We start from the raw sequence: 27539 nt of genomic DNA on the forward strand, positions 1-27539 counted from the left end.
CGGGGGGCGCAGTATCTGAGTGGTCCCTTACTGGTAACCCATGATCACACTATGCTGGTGCAGCCTATTACTGGAGATGACCGCGCTGTAACTGAAAGAAAAATCTCCACAAAGTCCCTCACTATTCCCGCCATACAGTGACATCTAGTGGTAGATACCGGTCCTGCAGGACTTATAGACTATACAACACAGTTACAGATGATCACAGCTGATGTTCTTTCTGATGGAGTCGTTCACTTTTCCATCTTTCTCAGAAAGACATTGTGACTTCTCCAGCCAGGACTCGTCTGCGGAGATTACAGCACAGACACATCTGACTCCTCACCACCGTCCCCATCTATTCCCAACCTGAACAATCTCCGCATCCTACTCGCCTCTCCCCCGCTCCCCTGCAGGGCATCGTCGTCTTCTGAAGACTGTAGCTGACTTCAGTGTCCAAGCAACGGGGGTGAACGACATCACTGCGATGCGCCCAGTCACATGCACGCCACCGTCACTGCTGGCCCTTGATTGGCCGGCAGCGTGTATTGTGGCACATGGACCCGGTAAGTTTGTGCTCTGTAATACCCTCCGGTGTCATTGTATTGAAGACACTGTGTCTGTGAATTCGCACACTCAATATCTTCAATAAAGCGGCGCCGTAATGCGGCATGCACATGCACTGACTCTGGAAACAAATAGTGCAGGCTTCAGACAGAAGGACACAATCACCATTATATATATGTTACCAGTCTTATATACACATGTATACAGCCGTTTCCTTTATTCATATGCACACACCAGTGCTACAAGCGTTTCTCACTAAATTAGAATATCATCAAAAAGTTAGTTTATTTCAGTTCTTCAATACAAAAAGTGAAACTCCTATATTATATAGAGTCATTACACACAGAGTGATCTATTATATAGAGTCATTACACAGAGGGATCTATTATATAGAGTCATTACACGCAGAGGGATCTATTATATAGAGTCATTACATACAGAGTGATCTATTATATAGAGTCATTACACACAGAGGGATCTATTATATAGAGTCATTACACACAGAGGGATCTATTATATAGAGTCATTACACACAGAGGGATCTATTATATAGAGTCATTACACACAGAGGGATCTATTATATAGAGTCATTACAGACAGAGATCTATTATATAGAGTCATTACACACAGAGGGATCTATTATATACAGTCATTACACACAGAGGGATCTATTATATAGAGTCATTACACGCAGAGGGATCTATTATATAGTCATTACATACAGAGGAATCTATTATATAGAGTCATTACACACAGAGAGATCTATTATATAGAGTCATTACACACAGAGGGGTCTATTATATAGAGTCATTACACACAGAGGGGTCTATTATATAGAGTCATTACACACAGAGGGGTCTATTATATAGAGTCATTACACGCAGAGGGATCTATTATATAGAGTCATTACACACAGAGGGATCTATTATATAGAGTCATTACACACAGAGTGATCTATTATATAGAGTCATTACACACAGAGGGATCTATTATATAGAGTCATTACACACAGAGTGATCTATTATATAGAGTCATTAAACAGAGGGATCTATTATAGTCATTACACACAGAGGGATCTATTATATAGAGTCATTACACACAGAGGGATCTATTATATAGAGTCATTACACAGGGATCTATTATATAGAGTCATTACACACAGGGATCTATTATATAGAGTCATTACACAGAGGGATCTATTATATAGAGTCATTACACGCAGAGGGATCTATTATATAGAGTCATTACATACAGAGTGATCTATTATATAGAGTCATTACACACAGAGGGATCTATTATATAGAGTCATTACACACAGAGGGGTCTATTATATAGAGTCATTACACACAGAGGGGTCTATTATATAGAGTCATTACACGCAGAGGGATCTATTATATAGAGTCATTACACACAGAGGGATCTATTATATAGAGTCATTACACACAGAGGGATCTATTATATAGAGTCATTACACACAGAGGGATCTATTATATAGAGTCATTACACACAGAGGGATCTATTATATAGAGTCATTACACACAGAGCGATCTATTATATAGAGTCATTACACACAGAGGGATCTATTATATAGAGTCATTACACACAGAGGGATCTATTATATAGAGTCATTACACACAGAGCGATCTATTATATAGAGTCATTACACACAGAGGGATCTATTATATAGAGTCATTACACACAGAGGGATCTATTATATAGAATCATTACACACAGAGGGATCTATTATATAGAGTCATTACACACAGAGGGATCTATTATATAGAGTCTTTACACACAGGGATCTATTATATAGAGTAATTAACACAGAGGGATCTATTATATAGAGTCATTACACACAGGGATCTATTATATAGAGTCATTACACACAGAGGGATCTATTATATAGAGTCATTACACACAGAGGGATCTATTATATAGAGTCATTACACACAGAGTGATCTATTATATAGAGTCATTACACACAGAGGGATCTATTATATAGAGTCATTACACACTGAGGGATCTATTATATAGAGTCATTACACACAGAGGGATCTATTATATAAAGTCATTACACACAGGGATCTATTATATAGAGTCATTACACACAGAGGGATCTATTATATAGAGTCATTACACACAGAGGGATCTATTATAGAGCCTCATTACACACAGAGGGATCTATTATATAGAGTCATTACACACAGAGGGATTTATTATATAGAGTCATTACACACAGAGTGATCTATTATATAGAGTCATTACACACAGAGGGATCTATTATATAGAGTCATTACACACAGAGAGATCTATTATATAGAGTCATTACACACCTAGGGGTCTATTATATAGAGTCATTACACACAGAGGGATCTATTATATAGAGTCATTACACACAGAGGGATCTATTATATAGAGGCATTCCAGACAGAGAGATCTATTATATAGAGTCATTACACACAGAGGGATCTATTATATAGAGTCATTACACACAGAGGGATCTATTATATAGAGTCATTACACACAGAGGGATCTATTATATAGAGTCATTACACACAGAGGGATCTATTATATAAAGTCATTACACACAGGGATCTATTATATAGAGTCATTACACACAGAGGGATCTATTATATAGAGTCATTACACACAGAGGGATCTATTATAGAGCCTCATTACACACAGAGGGATCTATTATATAGAGTCTTTACACACAGGGATCTATTATATAGAGTAATTAACACAGAGGGATCTATTATATAGAGTCATTACACACAGAGGGATCTATTATATAGAGTCATTACACACAGAGGGATCTATTATATAGAGTCATTACACACAGAGGGATCTATTATATAGAGTCATTACACACAGAGTGATCTATTATATAGAGTCATTACACACAGGGATCTATTATATAGAGTCATTACACACTGAGGGATCTATTATATAGAGTCATTACACACAGAGGGATCTATTATATAAAGTCATTACACACAGGGATCTATTATATAGAGTCATTACACACAGAGGGATCTATTATATAGAGTCATTACACACAGAGGGATCTATTATATAGAGTCATTACACACAGAGGGATCTATTATATAGAGTCATTACACACAGAGGGATCTATTATATAGAGTCATTACACACAGAGGGATCTATTATATAGAGTCATTACACACAGAGGGATCTATTAGATAGAGTCATTACACACAGGGATCTATTATATAGAGTCATTACACACAGAGGGATCTATTAGATAGAGTCATTACACACAGAGGGATCCATTATATAGAGTCATTACACACAGAGGGATCTATTATATAAAGTCATTATACACAGGGATCTATTATATAGAGTCATTACACACAGAGGGATCTATTATATAGAGTCATTACACACAGAGGGATCTATTATAGAGCCTCATTACACACAGAGAGATCTATTATATAGAGTCATTACACACAGAGGGATTTATTATATAGTCATTACACACAGAGTGATCTATTATATAGAGTCATTACACACAGAGGGATCTATTATATAGAGTCATTACACACAGAGAGATCTATTATATAGAGTCATTACACACCGAGGGGTCTATTATATAGAGTCATTACACACAGAGGGATCTATTATATAGAGTCATTACACACAGAGGGATCTATTATATAGAGTTATTACAGACAGAGAGATCTATTATATAGAGTCATTACACACAGAGGGATCTATTATATAGAGTCATTACACACAGGGATCTATTATATAGAGTCATTACACACAGAGGGATCTATTATATAGAGTCATTACACACAGAGCGATCTATTATATAGAGTCATTACAGACAGAGAGATCTATTATACACTGTCTATTTGCATGGTAAATTACATAGCCAAACTAAATTGGGAGGCACTAATTTACTGCATATATATTTCCAAGTGACTTTATATTTGCATAATTTCTTAAAGGGGTCTAGTGATAAAATGTCTTTATTGTAAATTTTTATTTCCATCCACCAAAGAACTGGCTACAAACTCCCAATTTACTTTGGCTATGTAATTTACCATGCAAATAGACAGCGTGTCTGAAACTATTAACACATCAGGATGACAATCTGAGTGTCAGATATTAAAAGTAAAACACCCCTGTAGTTTGTGTGCGAAATAGCCATAGTAATAATAATAAAAAAAAAATCTTATTCCTATCAGGTTTTGAAATCTAACACTGCAGCTTTAGAGACTGGTGCCTTACTATTGCGCTATCCAGTCAAGTGATACTAACTGATACCTTTTCTTGTCTTATGAAATCAACCATGAAAATACTCAGGATGACTAAAAGTCATTATGATTCTGAAGTTTGAAGTAAGTCACACATCAGACTCACACATCAAAATTAAATATCATTTGAATTTGGCTTGCTTTCAGTCTGTGCATAAGTCCCAATGAGTTTTAGACAAGTGTGCACTGAAAATAATGTAACCAAATAGAACTCCTATATTTTTACAGCTGAGTTTATAGTTCAGTGGTTAGTGCACTGGCTTTGGGACACAGAATTTTGGGGTCAAGTCCCAACAGCGAACAGTTAATTTTTTTTTATTATTATTATTACAGTTGTCAAAGTCACTTGTCAGAATTACTCGTCAAAATCACTTGTCAGAATCACTCGTCAAAATCACTTGTCAGAATCACTCATCAAAATCACTTGTCAGAATCACTCGTCAAAATCACTTGTCAGAATCACTCATCAAAATCACTTGTCAGAATCACTTGTCAGAATCATTTGTCAAAATCACTTGTCAGAATCACTCGTCAAAATCACTTGTCAGAATCACTCATCAAAATCACTTGTCAGAATCACTCATCAAAATCACTTGTCAGAATCACTCGTCAAAATCATTTGTCAGAATCATTTGTCAAAATCACTTGTCAGAATCACTCGTCAAAATCACTTGTCAGAATCACTCGTCAAAATCACTCGTCAAAATCACTTGTCAGAATCACTCATCAAAATCACTTGTCAGAATCACTCGTCAAAATCACTTGTCAGAATCATTTGTCAAAATCACTTGTCAGAATCACTCGTCAAAATCACTTGTCAGAATCACTCGTCAAAATCACTTGTCAGAATCACTCGTTAAAATCACTTGTCAGAATCACTCATCAAAATCACTTGTCAGAATCACTCATCAAAATCACTTGTCATGTTGGAACGTCCAAGTACGTCCCATGCGCAGCTTCCGGGCTGATGAGTGCAAATTTGCCTCCAGTATTTGCTGATAACGTGCTGCATTCATCTTTCCTTCAACTTTTACCAAGTTCCTGTGCCTTTGTAGCTCGCACAATCCCAAAACATAAGCGATCCACCTCCGTGCTTTACAGTAGGAATGGTGTTCCTTTCATCATAGGCCTTGTTGACCTCTATCTAAATGTAATGTTTATGGTTGTGGCCAAAAAGTTCAATTTTGGTCTCATCACTCCAAATTACCTTGTTCCAGAAGTTTTGAGGCTTGTCTCTGTGCTGTTTGGCGTATTGTAGGCGAGATGCTTTGTGGCATTTGCGCAGTAATGGCTTTCTTCTGGCGACCATGCACCCATTTTTCTTTAATTGCCTCCTTATCGTGCATCTTGAAACAGCCACCCCGCTAGTTTTCATAGAGTCATGAATTACAGCTGATGTTATTTGTGGGTTTTTCTTTGAATCCCAAACAATTTTCCTGGCAGTTGTGGCTGAAATTTTTGTTGGTCTACCTGACCATGGTTTGGTTTTTACAGAGCCCCTTATTTTCCATTTGTTATTCATAGTTTGAATGCTGCTGACTGGCATTATCAATTCATTGGCTATTTTTTTTTGTATCCCTTTCTTGTGTTATATAGTTCAACTACCTTTTCTCGTAGATCCGTTGACAATTCTTTTCACTCACAATCCAGAAACGTCAGTGGCTGGATGAAAGATGCAAGAGTCTGTCTGGATCCCAGAAACTCACTCAGCTTTTATGCACACACACTGATTACAAGCACACAAGTTACAGGTGAGGATGTTACCTTTAGTTGCCATTCAAACCCATTTGTGTCAAATTCTGTGCATGTTATCAGGCCAAAATCACCAGGGTATGTGAACTTTTGATCAGGGTTATTTGGATGTTTTGGGTTGTCATAAAGATTTAAATGAGACGCGAATTAGCGTTATGGAAGATGAGTCTATGAGAAACATATTCAGCTACAGACTCCAAGGAAGAAACTGCTTGTGGTCTGTGGTCTAAAATATATAGGTTTTATTACTAGATGTAAAGAAGAAAACTAGATACTGTAAAATAATATATCTCCTCATATGTTTCCCTTATTATCTCCAGTAATTGTATTATCACACAGGATTTTTATAATGTTACATCGTCTCATCTTCTTCTCATTCAGGTGTCTACAATATCGGACCCTCTCAGTGAATATCTTCTATATAAGAGAATTTTCCTGATTTACCCATCAAGGATGGTTATGGACAGAGACAAGATGGCGGAGAGGATATTACACCTCACTCTAGAGATCCTCTTCCGGCTTACTGGAGAGGTGAGAGATTCTGATGACGTCACATTACATCATTCTTATCTATGGGAATAACAGATGGACAGAACTGGAGAGGTGAGGACTCTGGAAATGTCTGGAGTGAGATTTATTAATGTGTCTCTCCATTACCAGGATTATACAGTAGTGAAGAAGACCTCTAGTGAGCGCTGTCAGGCACCTGTGTCTGAGGGATGGGGAAGACCCCTGAGCCCAATCACTGGGCCTCCACCTCACCCCCTGATACATGATGACATCAATGACCAGAAGATCCTAGAACTCACCTACAAGATGATTGAGCTGCTGACTGGAGAGGTGACACTGCTGGGAATGCTGGGACATTATACAGTAGTGCTATGGAGGGATCGGGGGGATGACGGTATCATTATATGTGTCAGGTTCCTATAAGGTGTCAGGATGTCGCCGTCTATTTCTCCATGGAGGAGTGGGAGTATTTAGAAGGACACAAAGATCTGTACAAGGACGTCATGATGGAGGTTCCTCAGCCCCTCACATCACCAGGTAATAGACAGGACTAAATACACACGGCCTATAATTATCTGTATGTAAAGAACGAATTCAGTCCTTGTATGTGTTTCCTCCAGATCGATCCAGTAAGAGGACAACACCAGAGAGATGTCCCCGTCCTTTTCTTCCACATGACTGTAAACAAGAAGATCCCAATGTTCCTCAGGATCATCAGGTAGATGGAGAGAAGGTGTCATGAGATCTCCCCTATGATGTGTAGACGGCTGTGAAGGTCTTGTGCTCAGTCTTGTTTTATCCACCAGTATTATATGTTTTATACTTGTGTAATGAGATCGGAGGAGATGGCAGGATTAGAGCTGATCATAGATGTGACTTCTTATCTGTTTGTGACTTTTACAATATTTGTTTCAGGGTGAAGATCTGACCCATATTAATACTACAGAGACATATGTAAGGGGTGATGAGCGGTGTAAAGAGGGGATTCCTACATATGACCACCCAGGTGAGTAGTAACCACTAAATGTAGAAAAGTCACAGATTCTTCTCAGTCACCGGCTGTGGCTGCTTTATAGGTTGTGTGATCACCATTTTTCCATTAAAGTACAACATTCTCTTCCACCGAAAACTGTTCAAATGACTTTGTGAATTATGAAAGCCCTTTTCTATAGAACTTACAACCTGGAGGATCCACCTCCCCCCTGGGATTAGGAGATGCTGACCTTTAACTGCCCAGATCTGTAAATCCATTCACTGCTCTGACAAATTATTATATATCTCCAAAACTTATATTTCCAAATTTCACAGACTAATCCAATTGGAGTAAATGGTAAAAATTAACTTTTATTTTTTCACGATTAAAACTAGAAATATAGTAGCAAAATGTAAAAATTATTGACTCAATGGTCCCAGAACTGAAAGTCAGCTAGGATATTAGTAGTAAAGAGTTTGTCACTCAAGATTATTGCAATATATATCAATTATGTTTGTTTAATCAGGATAATAGATCTTCCTACCGTTTCTATCTAACAGAACAATTTATTCAGGAGAACTGTGAATAAATTCACCGTGGTAAGCTTTAAAATTCATGAAGCCGACACATTGGCAGTTTCTCTTATCTTGTGCTTATAGCAGCAGTTATAGGATATTGAGAGATTCTCTTGCTTTATCCCTAATCTTTTCAGCAATCATATAGTACAATAGACAGTCTCCTAGATAATGCCAATCATTAGAGCCTGTTAGCTGAACTTCTCATATTATAGCATTAGCGATGAGGATGAAGCTATCGTGATGGACGTCCATAGCTGCTGCTACTGTGGGGAAAATAAGTATTTGATACACTGCTGATTTTGCAAGTTTATCGTAGGTACACTTCACCTGTGAGAGACAGAATCTTAAAAAAAATCCAGAAAATCACATTGTATGATTTTTAAATAATTAAACTGTATTTTATTGCATTAAATAAGTATTTGATCACCTACCAACCAGCAAGAATTCTGTTCTCTCACAGACCTGTTCGTTTTTCTTTAACCGGTTCAGGACCGCCCACTGTACATAAACGTCGGCGCTGCCCGGGCTCTGTGCAGCGCCGACGTTTAAAAACGGTGGGTGGTCCCGCAGCGCTCAGGACCCCCAGGGTCCTGCTAGCGCTGCGGTACCGGTTCAGAGCGATAGCTCTGACATGTGGCATCATGGGGACCTGAATGGATCAGGTCCCCATGATGTTAACCTGTTCCTATCTTCTAGATGCCGCGATCCATAGCGATCGCGGCATTTAAAAGATAGTAACAGCTGGTGGTCGGCGATCGGGACCCCCCACATACCTCAGGAGCGGCGGGGATCCCGGTGCTGTGACCTCTGACATCATTGAGACCTGATTGGCTCAGGTCTCGATGATGTCAGCGTCACACCAGCCAATCAGAGAGATCACCAGGGAAGTTTGTTTTAGCAACAAACTTTCCCGGGCGATCTGCCTGATAAATACACTGTTTCTCCTCCGATCTCAGTGAGAGAGCAGAGGAGAAACAGTGTGACAAGAGCTGTGTCAGCCTTGCCACTGTGAAAGTAAAAAAAATAAAATAAAAAAGAAAGTAAGAGTTAGGGTTAGTGAGTCTGTCAGATCAGTCAGTCCTGTCAGATCAGTCCTGTCAGATCTGTCAGTCAGTCAGTCCTGTCAGATCTATCAGTCAGTCAGTCCTGTCAGATCTATCAGTCAGTCAGTCCTGTCAGATCAGTCAGTCAGTCCTGTCAGATCAGTCAGTCAGTCCTGTCAGATCAGTCAGTCAGTCCTGTCAGATCTATCAGTCAGTCAGTCCTGTCAGATCTATCAGTCAGTCAGTCCTGTCAGATCAGTCAGTCAGTCCTGTCAGATCAGTCAGTCAGTCAGTCCTGTCAGATCAGTCCAGTCAGTCAGTCCTGTCAGATCAGTCCAGTCAGTCAGTCCTGTCAGATCAGTCCAGTCAGTCAGTCCTGTCAGATCAGTCCAGTCAGTCAGTCCTGTCAGATCAGTCCAGTCAGTCAGTCCTGTCAGATCTGTCAGTCAGTCAGTCCTGTCAGTCAGTCAGTCCTGTCAGATCAGTCAGTCCTGTCAGGTCAGTCAGTCCTGTCAGATCAGTCCCGTCCGTTCAGTCCGGTCCGTTCAGTCCAGTCAAAAAATCTAAAAATAAAATGGCCCGTCAGACTTATACCGCAGAGGAGGTGTATGCCCTGCTGTGTTCTGACACTGATGACAGCGCAATCTCAGATGGCGATGTGGATTTTGAGGGCTTTAGTAGCGGCGACACTGAGAGCTCAGAAATGAGCAGTGATTCTGGTCCATCCTCAAGCCCAAGGACCAGTACAACAATAGGGTCAAATAGCGCTACTGGAGAAACGTCTCCAAATCAGGGAACACTGCCCAGTACAAGCGCTGTCCCTGCTACTAGTGAATTGGCGCACGCCAGTGTACAAGGGGCTTTGCCACATGATCTAGCATTTCCCAGATGGGAGGCTTCGGATTCGGCTGCTCCATTCAGCCCTGATTTCAACGCCACTCCTGGTATAAATGTGGAGGTGGAAGATTTTGGACCAATTCATTTTTTTAATTTGTTTTTTACAGACAGCTTGCTAGAGCATATTGTCGTGCAAACAAATTTATATGCATCCCAATTCATAAGCCAGAATCCCCGATCTTACTATGCTAGGGCAAATTTATGAACACCAACTAATGTCCCGGAAATAAAAAAATTTTTAGGACTTACATTTGCCATGGGGCTTGTTAAAAAACCGAGCATTCGATCCTACTGGTCCAACCACCCTGTTCAAGCCACCCCTATGTTTTCAGTCATTCTGCCTAGGACCCGTTATGAAATGCTCATGCGGTTTTGGCATTTTAACGACAATAGTCAATGCCTGCCCAGAAATGCCCCAGAACATGACAGGTTATATAAAATTAGACCCATCATTGAAAATTTGTCAGAAAAATTCTTAAGCCTCTACACCCCAACACAAAATATTTCTATAGATGAGTCCCTTGTAAAATTCAAAGGAAGACTGTACCTCAAGCAATTTATCCCATCTAAAAGGGCAAGGTTTGGAATAAAGATCTATAAAATGTGCGAAAGTTCAACCGGATACACATCCGCTTTCCGCATATATGAGGGGAAAGACAGCCAACTAAACCCACCAGGATGCCCTACTTATCTGGGGACATCTGCAAAAATTGTTTGGGAGCTGATAAGTCCATTTTTTCAAAAAGGCTACAATCTATATGTGGACAATTATTACACCAGCATACCCCTATTTAAAAGTCTGGTTGAACACAACATCGGGGCTTGTGGGACCATCCGTAAAAACCGTCAGGGGTTTCCACAACCATTGGTCAACCAAAAGTTCCAAAAGGGGTAGTCAGGGGCTGTACGCAACGGAGAGCTGCTTGCCCTGAAATATAGGGATAAAAGGGATATTTTTGTCCTCAGCTCGATCCACACAGATGCCACAAGGGCCACTGTAGAACTAGGATCCACCACTCCGAAGCAAAAACCTGTGTCAGTCATTGACTACAACAAACACATGGGGGGTGTGGACCTTGCAGACCAGGTTCTACAGCCATACCAGGTATCAAGAAAGTCCTATACCTGGTATAAAAAGTTGGTTATCTATTTGTTTCAGGTGGCCACATACAATTCTTTTGTGTTGTACAAAAAAGCAGGAAATTCAGATCCTTTTCTTGATTATCAAGAAAAGGTCATTGAAAATCTTGTCTTTCAAAGTGTTAGCCCCGCTCATCCATTAGAATCTGAGGATGTGAAAAGACTCACTGAGCGACATTTTATTGCACTTATTCCAGCAACGGAAACAAGAAGGAACCCCCAGAAAAGATGTCGTGTATGTACTAAGAGAGGAATGAGGCGTGATACCCGCTACTATTGCCCACAATGCCCATCATTGCCAGCCTTATGCGTCACTGACTGCTTTAAAATCTACCACACAGAACCACGTTTTTAAAGTGTAAAAATGTATCCCAATTTGTCATTCAAACATTTGGTTCATTTAGTGAATGACATATTCGAGTAGAGCTCACTTAATTTCCAGGGGGGGTTCTCCAGAATCTAAACCTTCCATTGCGTGCTTGTTTCTGGAAATCATCCATCGAGTTAAAATGGTCACTAAACCCATAGATGAATTCCCAGAGGGGTGTCATTTCCAAAATGGGGTCACTTCAGGGGGGATTCTTTAGCTCTGGTACTCTGAAAAGTGCCAGAACAGCATAATCCCCCCTGAAGTGACCCCATTATGGAAATGACACCTCTGTGGGAATTCATCTATGGGTTTAGTGACCATTTACCTACTTATTTTCCCACCACTAGATTAATTTATACAGAGGAGTAGATTGTAAAATTCGGTCACTTGTTGTGGGTTTCCTCTGTTTAGGCACCTCAGGGGCTCTCCAAATGCAACATGGCGTCCGCTATCCATTCCAGTCAAATTTCCATTCCAAAAGTCAAATGGCGCTCCTTACCTTCCGAGCCATGCCGTGCGCCCAAACAGTGGCTTTGCACCACATATGGGGTATCAGCGTGCTCAGGAGAAATTGCACAACACATTTTGGGGTCCATTTTTTCTGGCTGCCCTTGTGAAAATTAAAAATTTGAGGCTAAAGTAGCAGTTTTGTGTTAAAAATGTGTTTTTTTATTTTCACCCTTCAACATTATAAAATTGTGTGAAGCCCCTGGGGGTTCAAGGTGCTCACCACACATCTAGATAAGTTCCTTGAGGGGTCTAGTTTCCAAAATGGGGTGACTTGTTGGGGGTTTCCACTGTTTAGGCACCTCAGGGGCTCTCCAAATGCAACATGGCGTCCGCTATCGATTCCAGTCAAATTTCCATTCCAAAAGTCAAATGGCGCTCCTTACCTTCCGAGCCATGCCGTGCGCCCAAACAGTGGCTTTGCACCACATATGGGGTATCAGCGTGCTCAGGAGAAATTGCACAACACATTTTGGGGTCCATTTTTTCTGGCTGCCCTTGTGAAAATTAAAAATTTGAGGCTAAAGTAGCAGTTTTGTGAAAAAAAGTTAAATGTTCATTGTTTTCTTCCACATTCCAAAAATTCCTGTGAAGCACCTGAAGGGTTAATAAACTTCTTGAATGTGGTTTTGAGCACCTTGAGGGGTGCAGTTTTTAGAATGGTATCACTTTTGGGTATTTTCTGTCATAAAGGCTCCTCAAAGTCACTTCAAATAAGATGTGGTCCCTAAAAAAATGTTTTTGTAAATTTTGTTGTAAAAATGAGAAATCGCTGGTCAACTTTTAACCCTTATAGCTTCCTAACAGAAAAAAATTTTGGTTCCAAAATTGTGCTGATGTGAAGTAGACATGTGGGAAATGTTATTCATTAACTATTTTGTGTGACATATCTCTCTGATTAAAGGGCATGAAAATTCAAAGTTTGAAAATTGCAAAATTTTCAAAATTTTCGCCAAATTTCCGATTTTTTCACAAATAAACGCAAGTGATATCGAAGAAATTTTACCACTATCATGAAGTACAATATGTCACAAAAAAACAATCTCAGAATCAGGGGGATCCATTGAAGCGTTCCAGAGTAATTACCTCATAAAGTGACAGTGGTCAGAATTGAAAAAATTGGCCCGGTCACGAAGGCAAAAACAGGCTCTGGCGCGAAGTGGTTAAGAAGCCCTCCTACTCTGCACTCATTACCTGTATTAATTGCACCTGTTTGAACTCGTTACCTGTATAAAAGACACCTGTCCACACACTCAATCAATCAATCACACTCCAATCTCTCCCCCATGGCCAAGACCAAAGAGATGTCTAAGGACACCTGTAGACCTGCACAAGGCTGGGATTGGCTACAGGACAATAGGCAAGCAGCTTGGTGAGTAGTGATGAGCGAATTTATTCGAAACCCAATCTTACAACCTAAGGTTATGTGCCCTCAATGCAGAAACGAAGCGGAAAATTTCCGCTTCATTTCTGCATCTCCTTGCCAGAAAAAACGCGTGCGGAATCTAACACTTGTTTTTGGCGCGTTTTTGACATGCGGAATTGCCATGCGTTTTTCTAATGCATTGAGTAGGCAATTCTGCATGCATAAACGCAAAAATAATGGAGATGCTGCGGATTTTCCCGCACATAAAATCCCCTGCGGAAAATTAAGCAGCATAGGCACAGAACATGCAGATTGTCATTGGGGACCATGGGGCACGTATTACCAAGCGTTTTTCAAGCGTTTCCACAGCAAAAACGCTTGAAAAACGCATTGTGGGCACGCAGCCTCAATTTGAAACGAATATGGCACATTCGGATTCATGATCGGAAATGCAAGCAAAATTTCTTAAAATTGGAAAAAATCGTCAAAGTTCGGGGAATAAATGCGGGAACGTGATTGCGGGGCAACTACAGCGTTTTGAACAGTTTGGCTAGCATAGTGCTTGTTTATGATGAGCGGGGGGATGTGGCAGATGAGTGGGGTGATACATCAGTGGTGCGCTTGTAATTTTTTTATTTTTTTATTTTGTCCTGTAGCCGGTAACTTTAAGTCAGGAATGCGTGGCTAGCCAGTCAGAGCGCAGGAAGCATCCACAGTGTCCAGATACAAGGGCTTCTGCAATTGGCTGCTGAAATCACATTTCCTCTCGATATAAAAACCGGCCATGTTCCCTCAGCGCCATTTTATCCATGTTACTGAAGGACACAGACGCTGCTGAGTGTGCGCCCTTGTACTGAAAGATATTAGCTAGATAGATGGGTTCTTGTTTGGAAGTCAGATAGTGTAACATAGTAACGTAAGTTGAATAAAGACCTAGGTCCATCAAGTTCAACCTTTCTCCCCCAATTGTACTCCCCATACCAACACTACACTAACTTACTGGAACTAGGCCTCACAAATGAATTACCATTTTTATTATTACTGCACTATTACAATTACAAATAACCATAAATAATTTTTAATTAGTTTTATTTTTTGTATTACTGTTATGGTATTACTAAAATCCCTGTACCTAAATCTTTTGATCCAGAAGAAGGCAAAAAACCAAGGATACATTCAGCCAATTTGCATCATGGGGAAAAATTCCTTCTTGACCCCGAGAAAGGCGATTAGTACAGGAACCCTGGATCAAATGTACTACTATAGGTGTAACATTTTGTCTAATTTAACTCTAGGACACCATATTACCTGTAGCGAGGAAATCATCCAGCCCTTTTTTGAAAGCTGTTATAGTGTCGGCCATTACTACCTCCTGTAGTAGGGCATTCCACAGTCCGACTGCTCTGACTGTAAAGAACCCTTTACTGTTTAGGTGCCGGAATCGCCTTTCTTCCACCAGTAATGATTGCCCCCTGGTCCTTAGTCTTTGGAAGGAATAAGTCATGTGCTACACCTTTGTACTGACCACACATATATTTATACATGTCAGTGAGATCCGTCGTTTTTCTAAGCTAAACAAGCTCAACTTTTCCAACCTCTCATCATATGAGAAGCCTACATCCCTTGTAATAATCTAGTTGCCACCTTTGAACTGACTCTAACTTCTGAATATCCATTTTGAAATGTGGAGCCCAAAACTGGATTCCATATTCCGCTTTGGCCTCACCAGTGATTTATAAAGGGGTAACACGTTGGGATCGCAGGATTTTATTTCTCTTTTTATACACCCTAAAATGTTGTTTGCTTTTGCGGCAGCTGCTTGACATTGAGTACTTGTAACCAGAATACCCAAATCCTTCTCCTGTTCTGTAGTCCCGAGTATACTCCCATTTAATGTATATGTAGCCATAGGATTACTCCATCCTGTGTGCATTACACTACATTTATCTACATTAAACCTCATCTGCCAAGTGTTTGTCCATTCAGTCATCTTATCCAGATCATTCTGCAATATCGTAATGTCAAGATCAGATTTCAATATCCTACATAGTTTGATATCGTCAGCAAAAACTGACGTTTTACTCACAATCCCATCCCCCAGGTCATTAATAGAGGTTAAAGAGAATTGGTCCTAGCACAGATCCCTGCGGCACCCCACTGCTGACTATGTCCCATTTAGAGAATGTGCCATTTATGACAACCCTTTGTTTCCTATCATTTAGCCAATTCCTTACCCATCTAAGTCCTTTCTTCTGTAGCTTCAGTATAAGGCTGTTATGTGATACAGTATCGAATGCCTTTGCAAAGTCCAAAGTATTTCCTTAAACATGCCCCATTTACGTTTGGTATCTATCCCCAGTTACCATGACATGGTCCCAGTCTACACAATTAAGCTCTTCCCTTAATTTGTTGAAATCAGCTTTCCTAAAGTTTCAGGTTTTTGCATTTCCTTTTTGAAATGTTTTATTGAATATTACATTGAAACTTATCATATTATGGTCGCTGTTTCCCAAATGCTCCCGGACCTCTAGATCTGAAATTGTATCTGGTCTATATGACAGCACCAGATCCAGCAGATTACCTCCCCTGGTTGGTTCATCTACCAGCTGAGAGAGGTCATTGTCCTGAACTGTGAATAAGAATTTGTAGCTTTTAGCACAACTGGAAGATTCTGTGTCCCAAAAATCTGGATAGTTAAAATCCCCCATAATAAGGACCCTATTATTATTTGCTGCATTTTTAATTTGTTCCATCATTTTGTCCTCTACCAGTTCAGCTATATTAGGAGGCTTGTAACAAACTCCTCTTAGCAGCTTTCCATTATGACCATCCCCATGTATATTTACCCAAACTGACTCTACATTGTCGCAGCTTCTCCCAATGTTATCATTGAACACGTTTTAAGTTGGATCTTACGAAAATACACATCCCTCCACCTTTTTTGTCTTTCCTATCCTTTCTAAATGTAATCCCTCCATGTTTGTCACCCAGTCATGGCTTCAGTCATGGCTTTTTCCAGCCAGGTTTCCGTAATACCTACCACATCATATTTCATGACCGACATAAGAGCCTCCAGTTCAGCCATTTTGTTTGCAAGACTTCTTGCATTTGCCAGCAGACATTTAATACAATTAGCACATTTGCTACTCCTACTCAGCTCCCTACATGCCTTGCATATCCTAGCCCCACCCTAGATGCTCTATTGCCCCTGCTGTCCCACTCTCTCTGTCTAGTCCAGGGGTCTCAAACACTGTTGCCCCTCCGGCTGCTTCTTGCGGCCCGCAGGCACATAGACCCCATAACGATCATGGCTCTCTCCAGCAGCCGCCGACATCAGCGCAGTAGTGCAGTGTATTGCCGCGCAGAGACCGGCCCTCTGCACAGCAATACCAGTATCAGCCGCCGGCCTATCAGAGGCCAGCAGCTGACATCTGCGCATGGCAGTGACGTCATACGCTGCTGCGCTGGGACGCAGATGTCAGCTGCTGGCGTCTGATAGGCCGGCGGCTGATACTGGTATTGCTGTGCAGAGAGCCGGTCTCTGCGCGGCAATACACTGCATTACAGCGCTGATGTCGGCGGCTGCTGGAGAGAGCCGCGATCATTACGGGGTCTGTGCCCGCGGGCCACAGGTGCAGAAAGGACGCCGAGGGAACGGAGGACAGGTGAGAATCTTTTTTTTTTTTTCTCTGTCATGTGAAATACAGCACAGGGGACCTGTGCTCAGTATGGGGGGGGCACTGTGCGCAGTATGGGGGCACAGGGTCCCTGTGCGCAGTATGGGGGACAGAGACCCTGTGCGCAGTATGGGGGGACGGGGACCCTGAGCGCAGTATGGGGGGACGGGGACCCTGAGCGCAGTATGGGGGGACGGGGACCCTTAGTGCAGTATGGGGGGATGGGGACCCTTAGCGCAGTATGGGGGGATGGGGACCCTTAGCGCAGTATGGGGGGATGGGGACCCTTAGCGCAGTATGGGGGACGGACGGACCCTGTGCGCAGTATGGGGGACGGACGGACCCTGTGCGCAGTATGGGGGACGGACGGACCCTGTGTGCAGTATGGGGGGGACCTGGATGGGGGACATGTCTGCAAGATAAGGACCAGGATGGGGGACCATGTCTGCAATATGGGGGACCATGTCTGCAATATGGGGGACCTGGATGGGAGGACCATGTCTGCAATATGGGGGACCATGTCTGCAATATGGGGGACCTGGATGGGAGGACCATGTCTGCAATATGGGGGACCATGTCTGCAATATGGGGGACCATGTCTGCAATATGGGGGACCTGGATGGGGGACCATGTCTGCAATATAGGGGATCTGGATGGGAGACCATGTCTGCAAGGGGACCTGGATGGGAGACCATGCCTGCTATATTGGGACCACCTCTGCAATATGGGGGACCTGGATGGGAGACCACGTCTGCAATATGGGGGACCTGGATGGGAGACCACGTCTGCAATATGGGGGACCTGGATGGGAGATCACGTCTGCAATATGGGGGACCTGGATGAGAGACCATGTCTGCAATATGGAGGACCTGGATGGGAGACCATGTCTGCAATATGGGGAACCTGGATGGGAGACCATGTCTGCAATATGGGGAACCTGGATGGGAGACCATGTCTGCAAGATGAGGACCAATTCAAAAGGTGTATAAAAAATAAAATGGTATCACTAAAAATGTCACTTTGTCATGCAAATAATGCGGACCCCCCAAATTAAATGTTTTTCCGTGTGCGGCCCATATGCCCAGCTGAGTTTGAAATCCCTGGTCTAGTCTATCTATCCCCTTATAAGCACGCATACCCTCCCTCCCCCCAGATCCTAGTTTAAAAGCTCCTCCATCCGTCTGACCATTTTCCCCCAGCATAGCTGCTCCCTCCCCATTGAGATGCGGCCCTTCCCTACAGTAGAATAAATCCTACAAAACAGAAGGAGTTTCTCAGGGTTACCAAGAAAATAAATTCACAATATCTAAACACAAGATCAATAGACCAACAAAACAATATTCACTGGACAAAAAAGTCATATAAAAATATTTTTTATTTTATAGCAATTAATGTAATAAAAATTCAAAAGGGCACAAGCATAGACAAATTAAAAAACATACAACAATACAAATAAGATAAAAATGAAGCTCAAATGAGGGAATCAGGGGGTAACGCATACAGAGGAGTATGTATGATGTATTACTTATTAGCCATAATGGGATATAGTAAAGGGAATATGTATCTAATTATATAAATATAAAGTGCAAGTGATATATATCTATCAGAATTAACATATACAGGATGTGCAGATATGTCACTAAAATATGTAGTAACTAATGAATGATTGGTCTGATGATTACATATAGTTCATAGTCCCTTTAAGTATCCCCTTTTGAACATGATTATTTCATATGATTATATAGAATTCATAGTCATTTTTAATCAAAACATCACCTCTTTTTCAAAATAACATGATTACATTTCATCCAGGAGTCAATTACATTAAATTTAATTAATTCAAAAAGGTCCTTTGTACAGGAATAAATATTGAGTAAAAACTAGGGCAAAAATCTAATTGTAAAAGAGATTATTACTGAAGTCAACCAGCATCCACCTGCTCCCTGTCACCGGACTGGTGAGAAGGTCGGCCCAGGTCTCCATGAACCCAAACCCTTCTTTCCTGCACCAATGTCTAAGCCACTTATTTATCTCCCTAAGCTCCCGCTGTCTATCTAGTGACGCATGTGGCACCGACAGTATTTCTTGGAGGTCCTGGCCTTCAGCTTCTCTCCTAGTTCCCCGTAATCATTTTTAAGGACCTTCCACCTCCCTCTAACTTTGTCATTAGTACCAATGTGTACCATGACTGCTGAGTTTTGTCCAAACCCACCCAGCAATCTGTGTATCCGATCCGCTATATGTTGAACCCGAGCAACCAGCAGACAACACACTGTTCGGCATTCACGGTCTCGGCGGCAGATGACTCCGTCTGTCCGCCTATTTATAGAGTCTCCTACCACCATCTGTCTGGTCTTTGCTGCACTCCTATTACCCTCCATCCTACAACAGTCATCTTCCTGGTTGCTAGGAGCGTCCTGCTTTAGTGATCCCAGTCCTGGGATAGCAATCCTAATATCAGCCAAACAGGCATATTTACTAGGTTGTGCCAGATCAGGACTGGGCTTCCTGGCACTTTTCCCCCTACCCCTTCTTGTAACATTTACCCAGCTACATACTTCTCTATTCTGGTCTTCCCCACCTCCACCCGCCTCCATATCACTGGCCCTAACCAGCACAATCTCAGTGAGCTCTAAACTCCTGTCCAGGTTTGCAATGCTCCTGAGTGTCGCTAGCTGCACGTTTAGATCCGGTATCTGGGCTTACAAATATGTAACTCGTTGACATCGAGCGCAGACTTTTTCACCCTCAAACGGCTGTTCAAAGCATGCATACATCTCACAAGACACACACCTGGTAGCATTGCCCATGGAGCACATACTATATGGGGATAAACAATACAAGTAAAAGCAGAAAAACAAATAGAAGGTTAGTAAGGAAAACACCAAACTATGCTCTGGTGTTAAACTATGTTATTGCGTTTAACTATGTACTTTACTGCCGCCTTTGTACTTAGCTGCAGCCTCTGGGACGCTCAATCCAGCCTCTTCACGCTCGGCAGCCTCGCTGGTTGTTTTTTGACTTGTAGTGCTTGCAATCAGCCCAGCACAGGATATGGATAATTTAAGTAGAAATGTTCAAAAATATAAAATTTAAGCCTTTTTAATTCAAAAATAATAATTGGTTTTATTCTTGGCAGATGACTGTACCAGGAGATCAGAGGGACAGCTGACATCTTCAATTTTCAAATCGGATGATCTTGAGATCCCACAGGATACAATTGAAGTGAATGCCATTACTCCAGATTTACCATCATCCCTTCACAGCAAAGATCTGTCATCTGATCTTTTGAAACAGGTCCTGTCTTCTGATTCATTACCGACTACTAAGGAAAATCAAAGTCACAAAATAAGCATTAAAAAACGAACTGCTCCTAAAACAAAGAAGCCATTTTCACGTTCAAAATATGGAAATAGTTTTCCCCTCCAAAAGTCTTTTCTAAAACATCAACAATTTCACACAGCGGAGAATATATTTTCTTGTTCCAAGTGTGAGAAATGTTTTAAAGAGAAATCAGACCTTGTTAGTCACCAGAGAACTCACAAAGGGGAAAAGCCATTTTCATGTTCAGAATGTGGTAAATGTTTTGTTTGGAATTCATATCTTGTTACTCACCAGAGAACTCACACAGGGGAGAAGCCGTTTTCATGTTCCGAATGTGGGAAATGTTTTAACCAGAAAGCGCATCTTCTTGGCCATCAGAAAATTCACACAGGGGAGAAGAGTTTTTCATGTTCAGAATGTGGGAAATGCTTTGTAGATAAATCAAGTCTGATCAAACATCAGAGAATTCACACAGGGGAGAAGCCTTTTTCATGTTCAGAATGTGGGAAATGTTTTACAGAGAAACCAAGTCTTACCAGACATCAGAGAATTCACACAGGGGAGAAGCGTTTTTCATGTTCAGAATGTGGGAAATGTTTTACAGAGAAATTATGTCTTATTCAACATCAGAGAACTCACACTGGTGAGAAGCCTTTTTCATGCTCAGAATGTGGGAAATCTTTTACACAGAAATCAAGTTTTGTTAGGCACCAGAGAACTCACACAGGGTAAAAGTCTTTCTCCAGTTCAGAATGTGGAAAATGTTTTGTGAATAAATCTCTTCTTAGTCACCAGAGACGTCACACAGGGTAAAAACCATTTTTATTTTCTTAATTTGAGAAATTTTTTACTTGGGGAAACAATTCTTAATAAACTTCAGAGAAGTCACACAGGGGAGAATATTTTTTAATGTTCAGAATGTTGGAATGTTTTAACTGAAAATTGTATCTTCTTAAAGGGGTTGTCCACTACTACCACAACCCCTTGTCATTCCTCATGTTTGCCTTGATTAAATAAAAACACTAATACTCAGATCCCGTGGCCTATAAGATACATTTTTAGCAAGAAACAAATCTTGCTAATAAGTGATTGGGTGTTATAGACTGGAGGCAGCTTCCTGTGACAGAGGAGAACGCTGAGACACTGCCCTTTCTGATCACTGAGAGAACTGCTCTCTCTCCTCTAGCCCCACACTTATGTAACTGATTGGTGCAGTGCAGGAAAGGAAGGAACCGGAACCATGAGAGGTTGCCTGTCCTGAGTGAGCAGCTGAAGGACCTTCCACCCGACTAGCTCAAGGATCTTTCAGATCATGTAACATTGTTTTACATATTTTCAAAAGTTGTCAGGTTTAGTTATGAAATGAGCCATTTCTTAATGATTTTGACTTTCTGAATTAAAATTTGACAGTGAGGGGGGCATGACTTGGAAGCTGAAGAAGATTGCCCCTTGACTGCAGTGCACTGGCAGCCCGTGCCCTTATTTAGCACTGTCCCATTACCCAGGTATGATAACCAGACTGCTCCAGCCATGATATGATTATTGACAAAGCCTTAGGGTCCCGTGCCCTAAACACCTTCCAGAGACTGCTCCACGGGATGTCCTAACCAGAATCCACTTTCATGTTAAAGAGTACCTGCTCTTCTGCTCAAGAAGGAAAGGGTAACTCCCCAAAACCTTCAACCAAGTGAAGATTTTCTCTGATGTGTCCTCTACTAGCCTTCGCTTTTGCAGGAATCTGTCCCCATTACCTTTAATCTCCGGGAGAACTCGATCATTTACAGATGGGGCTTCCCCTTATATCTCCTCATTAACCACAGCAATGCCTGGCACTCCATCACAACATACGAAGAGGGTAGAGACCTACTGAGACGAAGGGACCTCAACATCCCAGATCATCCTCAAGAGGAAAATTTGAACCCACGAGGCAGGGAGAATGACTGGCAAACTGTCCCTTCCAGAAAAAAGGAAAAGACGGCTGAGGTGACCTAGGCATGTATTTGGCCTATCTCGGCATCGACAAAATACTCTCCACTGAGATCCTGTTTTCTGCCTCTCAGGTTGAGTAGGTCACATAATTGACCTCTTATTTGTCTTCCTTGTCTTTAAGGTTGTTTTTTCTTTTTTGTTTAGTCTATCTGTGGTTTTAGTTAGTGTAACTGATATTCTTCTTTTTTTGTTAGTGTCTAAGTCTATCTCAGATGGTTCTTAACCCTTTACGACCTTGGATGTATCCATACGTTCAGGTCGGTAGGTACTGTGCACGCATGATCGCCGCCGGGTGTCAACTAATTCTGACAGCTGACACCCGGCACTCAGTGACAAGAGCAGTGCCCACACCACTCCCAGTACTTTAACCCCTAAATGCTGCGATCAAGAAAAAGTGGATTAAAACGCGATTAAAAAGACGAATGTAAAGAAAAATGGTATCGCTGAAAACATCATCTTGTCTGGCAAAATAAGCCGTGATACAGCTCCCTTAGCCTAAAAATAAAAAAGTTACAGCTCTCAGGATAAAGTGATGCAAAAATAATTATTTTATCTATAAAATAGTTTGTATCATTGGGTAAAAGCGTCAAAACAAAAAAAAAGATGGTATCATAAATGTGGTATCACTGTAATCGTACCGACCCGAAGAAAAAGCTGCCTTATTAATTTTACCACACTCTGAATGGCTTAAAAAAAACAACTCCTGAATTGCTGTTTTTCGTTCATTCTGCCACCCAAAAATCGGAATAGAAAGTGATCAAAAATGTCATGTGTACGAAAATGGTACCAATAAATACGTCAGTTTGTCCCGCAAAAAACAAGCCCTTACATTACTCTGCTAGCAGAAATATGGAAAAATTATAGTTCTCAAAATATGGCGATAAAAAAACTAGTTTTTACAATAAATAGCGTCTTTTAGTGTGTGACAGTACACTGCTGCTGCTGATTTGTTCATTCTGTCTCCCAAAGATCTCAGTAAGGCTCCGTACACATCTATCCTGCACTCTGTGCTGAGCACGCAGAGTTACACCCAGGGTTTCTGTGTAGATCTCTGAAATACGTGATTCAAACAGAACCCCTGGCAGAAGATTCCCTACAATGAGGCAGAAGGAGGCACTGTGGACACCGTTCGGCCTGTGATCCGGCGGTGTCCGTCTTTTTAGGTCTGCATAAAAGCGAAGTCTGCCACAGTTTTGTGCACTTCTGAAAAAAAGGACACCACTGAACTGAGGCCAGACTGAGTTCAGAGTAACTCTGCTGCCTCCTTTTAGTTAATGGGTCCCTCTGGGTTTCATTTGAATCATGTCTCTCGGAGATTTACATGGAAACCCCAATATAAGAGCACGCAGAGTTACACCCAGGGTTTCTGTGTAGATCTCTGAAATACGTGATTCAAACAGAACCCCTGGCAGAAGATTCCCTACAATGAGGCAGAAGGAGGCACTGTGGACACCGTTCGGCCTGTGATCCGGCGGTGTCCGTCTTTTTAGGTCTGCATAAAAGCGAAGTCTGCCACAGTTTTGTGCACTTCTGAAAAAAAGGACACCACTGAACTGAGGCCAGACTGAGTTCAGAGTAACTCTGCTGCCTCCTTTTAGTTAATGGGTCCCTCTGGGTTTCATTTGAATCATGTCTCTCGGAGATTTACATGGAAACCCCAATATAAGGGCTCAGCGTAGAGCGCAGGATAAATGTGATCCCAAATGTTATGTAAAATGTTCCCAAAAAATGCTTCAAATCAATCCATAAAAAAGCGAGTCCCTACTCAGGTCCGTCATCTGTCAATGGAAATATAGGAGGCTTCCACGTTATTGGTAGTACAAAGGCTCTGGAAGAGCGCTATGGCTCCTCGCCCCCCCAAAGGAAATTCAGTAAATTCTGCGCTCCCAAATCCAAGTACTCATCTCCCTTCTGAGCCCCAGTGTGCCTAAACCACATTTAGCATCTATATGTTTGTCATTTCTGTAGTGATGACAACCCGCCTAATTTAAGGGTGCATGTCTCCAGAAGCACGAGCTGGGCACAATGTATGGGCACTACACCGTACTGGGGAATACAATGGCAGTTTGCAGTTTTCAGTTTTCATTCAGCAACATCCACTGCTGCTTGTTTCTGGAAAACACCCATTGAGTCAAAATCGTCACTACACCTGTAGATAAATTCCCAAAAGGGGTTATCATTTCCAAAATAGGGTAAATTGAGAGGGGATTCTGCTTTTCTAGCAGTAAGGGGCTCTGTATATGGAGTCCGCAAACTATTCTAGGAAAATCTGTGCTCCAGTAGGAAAATAGCGATCCGCCCCTCCCGAGTCTCGGTATGGCTAAGCAGTACTGTACAGCCACATATGGGGTATTTCTACATTCAGCAGAAATTGTGGGACAAATTTTGGTGCCATTTTTGTCATTTCCCCTTGTGAAAATGTAAAATCTGGGGCTAACACTAAATTTTGGTGGTAAAAATGTAATTATTTTTTTCTTCACTGCCCAATGGTATAAAATTCTGTGACCCACCTGTGGTGTCAATTTGATCATTTCACCCCTAGATGAATTCATTAATAAGTTTAATTTGTAAAATGGGGTCTCTTATGGGGATGGGTCTGCTGTTCTGGCATTTCAAGGGCTCTGCCAATGTGACATGGTACTCTCAAACCAGTACAGCAAAATCTGAACTTCAATATGGCGCTTCTGACCTTTGCACTGTAGCTCAAAAGTACCATATTTTTTGGACTATAAGACACACTTTTTTCCTCCAAAATTTTGGAGTAAAGTGGGGGGTGTATCTTATAGCCCGGATAATACATTCTGGCTGTGGAGGGGGGGCGGCAGCGGAGGAGCAGGGCACAGGCAGTAGCCATAGCTGGTTGCTGCTGCTCGGTGAACACTGTGCCTGCTACTAAAGAGAATGAGTATTCACTCCTCTCCACCCATGGGAATGGAGTTAAGTACAGTTATGATTGATTCAGGCTTTTCTTGAGAAAGGGGATTTTGGCTTTAATCGCTTGGGTTTTTACTCTATTGGCTATAATAGCCTTCCAGCCTTAGTATCCTGTGAGTAAAAAAGAGACTTAGTTTTTTTTTCGTATTTATATATAATAATCCCCATATAGTGCCCCCCCAAGAGATGGAAAATACAGAGAACTGTGTCAAATCTTGCTCAGTGTGGAAGTACTTTGCTCCAGGAAAAAAAAAATGACCATGGAAAGCCACAGAAAGACTGCGGGAGAAGCGGCTCTCAGCTCCAAGATGACACCACGGTTGTCACGCTGGAGACAGATTGAGCAGGGGAGACAAGGAGGAGGATAGTGCTGGTCAGGCTGGAGTGATTTGCCTGCACAGAAACACAGGTCTCAGCAGGTGACGGTGATCTTATAGCAGCTACATCGCACCTGTGCATGGGCCCTGGAGAGGAGTCGGGTGAGGAGGAGATGGGAGAAGCAGCTGCATTAATGAAGGGGCGAAAAGTCAGCGAAACTGCATGTGACACAGTACTCACTGCCCCACGGCCTAATCTTCACAAAGATGACATACAGGTACCTGAGGAACATGCTACAATAGATGTTTTCATGACAGTGGTACATGTAAATCCTCTATGTTTTGAATGTACAGTTTGGTGGTCTTAAAGATGAGATAGCAGATATACGTCGCAAACTGCAGAGAATTTAGTAAAGCTGTCTCTCAGCTTCTAGGGGAGAAAATGGAAAAAGGAACGGCGCAGATCTAAGTGCAGTATATTTTAGGATTTGTAAATAAGGGTGAGGTAACTGAAAACTGCTCACCTTTAAGTAATCTTGAGGTTTAACGTTTAGTAGTGGTGGACTCTTGTGGCTTGCAGCACGCTTTACCGGAAGGATCAGGTCCTCATGTTGGAAGATCCTGTTTGCTCAGTAGATCGGTTCGATAAATTCCGGTTTGTATATCGCGGCGCTTCCAAATAGGGCCCAGTGGATATTTACATTCAGGATTTATTAATTAGAATATAAAATAGCAATGTACAACGCGTTTCTACTCATTACAGAGTCTTCATCAGGTACAATTTCGTAGTCATGCTTATGAAAAGTCTCTTCATTATATAAAGCACTGATCAGGTTCATCAGGGTCATGGACCGCCCAGTTAATTAATCATGTTAATTGAGTTGGTTTATGCATGTGATTAATTAATCATGCAATCTAAGGTTGTCTCTACTAGAGTAAAATCAAATAAAAATACAACAACAACTACAATAAAAATGCAACAAAAAAAAAAAAAAACACACAAAATACTTTCTTAAATGATTAAGAAGAAATAAAAGCCTGTTTTTGGTTAAAATGTTTAAAAGAATGTTTTTCTCCCCTGCATGTAGATCCAGTAACACTATCGCTCACTATTGACAGATTGTATTTAAGAGGAAAATCAGATTCATAATAATATTATGTTGTTCTTACTGACCTTCAGTGTGGTTATTATTTCTCTATTTAATGACTAATAAATATATGTTTATTGTTAATATATTCAAGGTCCTCTAATGTAAAGTGAACTCAGTGTGGTTCTGCCTGTTCAACTTTGTTTTTCTATCAAATATATTCAATTCTGTCATTTAATCCCTCT

The 27539-nt window shown here is 41.4% G+C and overlaps 1 protein-coding gene across 1 annotated transcript; it reads left to right on the plus strand.

Annotated features, from left to right (window-relative positions):
- The first annotated feature begins 536 nt into the window (after positions 1–536).
- LOC141218932 (uncharacterized) lies at positions 537–21982 on the plus strand. The gene is made up of 7 exons (XM_073665985.1): positions 537–545; positions 6963–7112; positions 7242–7421; positions 7505–7628; positions 7712–7809; positions 8007–8097; positions 20782–21982. The coding sequence occupies exons 1-7, from the start codon at positions 537–539 to the stop codon at positions 21696–21698; spliced, it is 1569 nt and encodes a 522-aa protein (XP_073522086.1). The 3' UTR covers positions 21699–21982.
- The last annotated feature ends 5557 nt before the right edge of the window (positions 21983–27539 follow it).

The sequence above is a fragment of the Phyllobates terribilis genome, unplaced genomic scaffold (assembly GCF_046119375.1).
Source record: "Phyllobates terribilis strain yellow unplaced genomic scaffold, ASM4611937v1 Scaffold_251__1_contigs__length_2838608, whole genome shotgun sequence".
Lineage (NCBI taxonomy): Eukaryota > Metazoa > Chordata > Amphibia > Anura > Dendrobatidae > Phyllobates > Phyllobates terribilis.

Coding starts and splice junctions, on each gene's coding strand:
- LOC141218932 (XM_073665985.1), top strand. Junction 7,422..7,504: donor TTGAGCTGCTGACTGGAGAG/GTGACACTGCTG, acceptor TATATGTGTCAG/GTTCCTATAAGGTGTCAGGA. Junction 7,810..8,006: donor ATGTTCCTCAGGATCATCAG/GTAGATGGAGAG, acceptor TATTTGTTTCAG/GGTGAAGATCTGACCCATAT.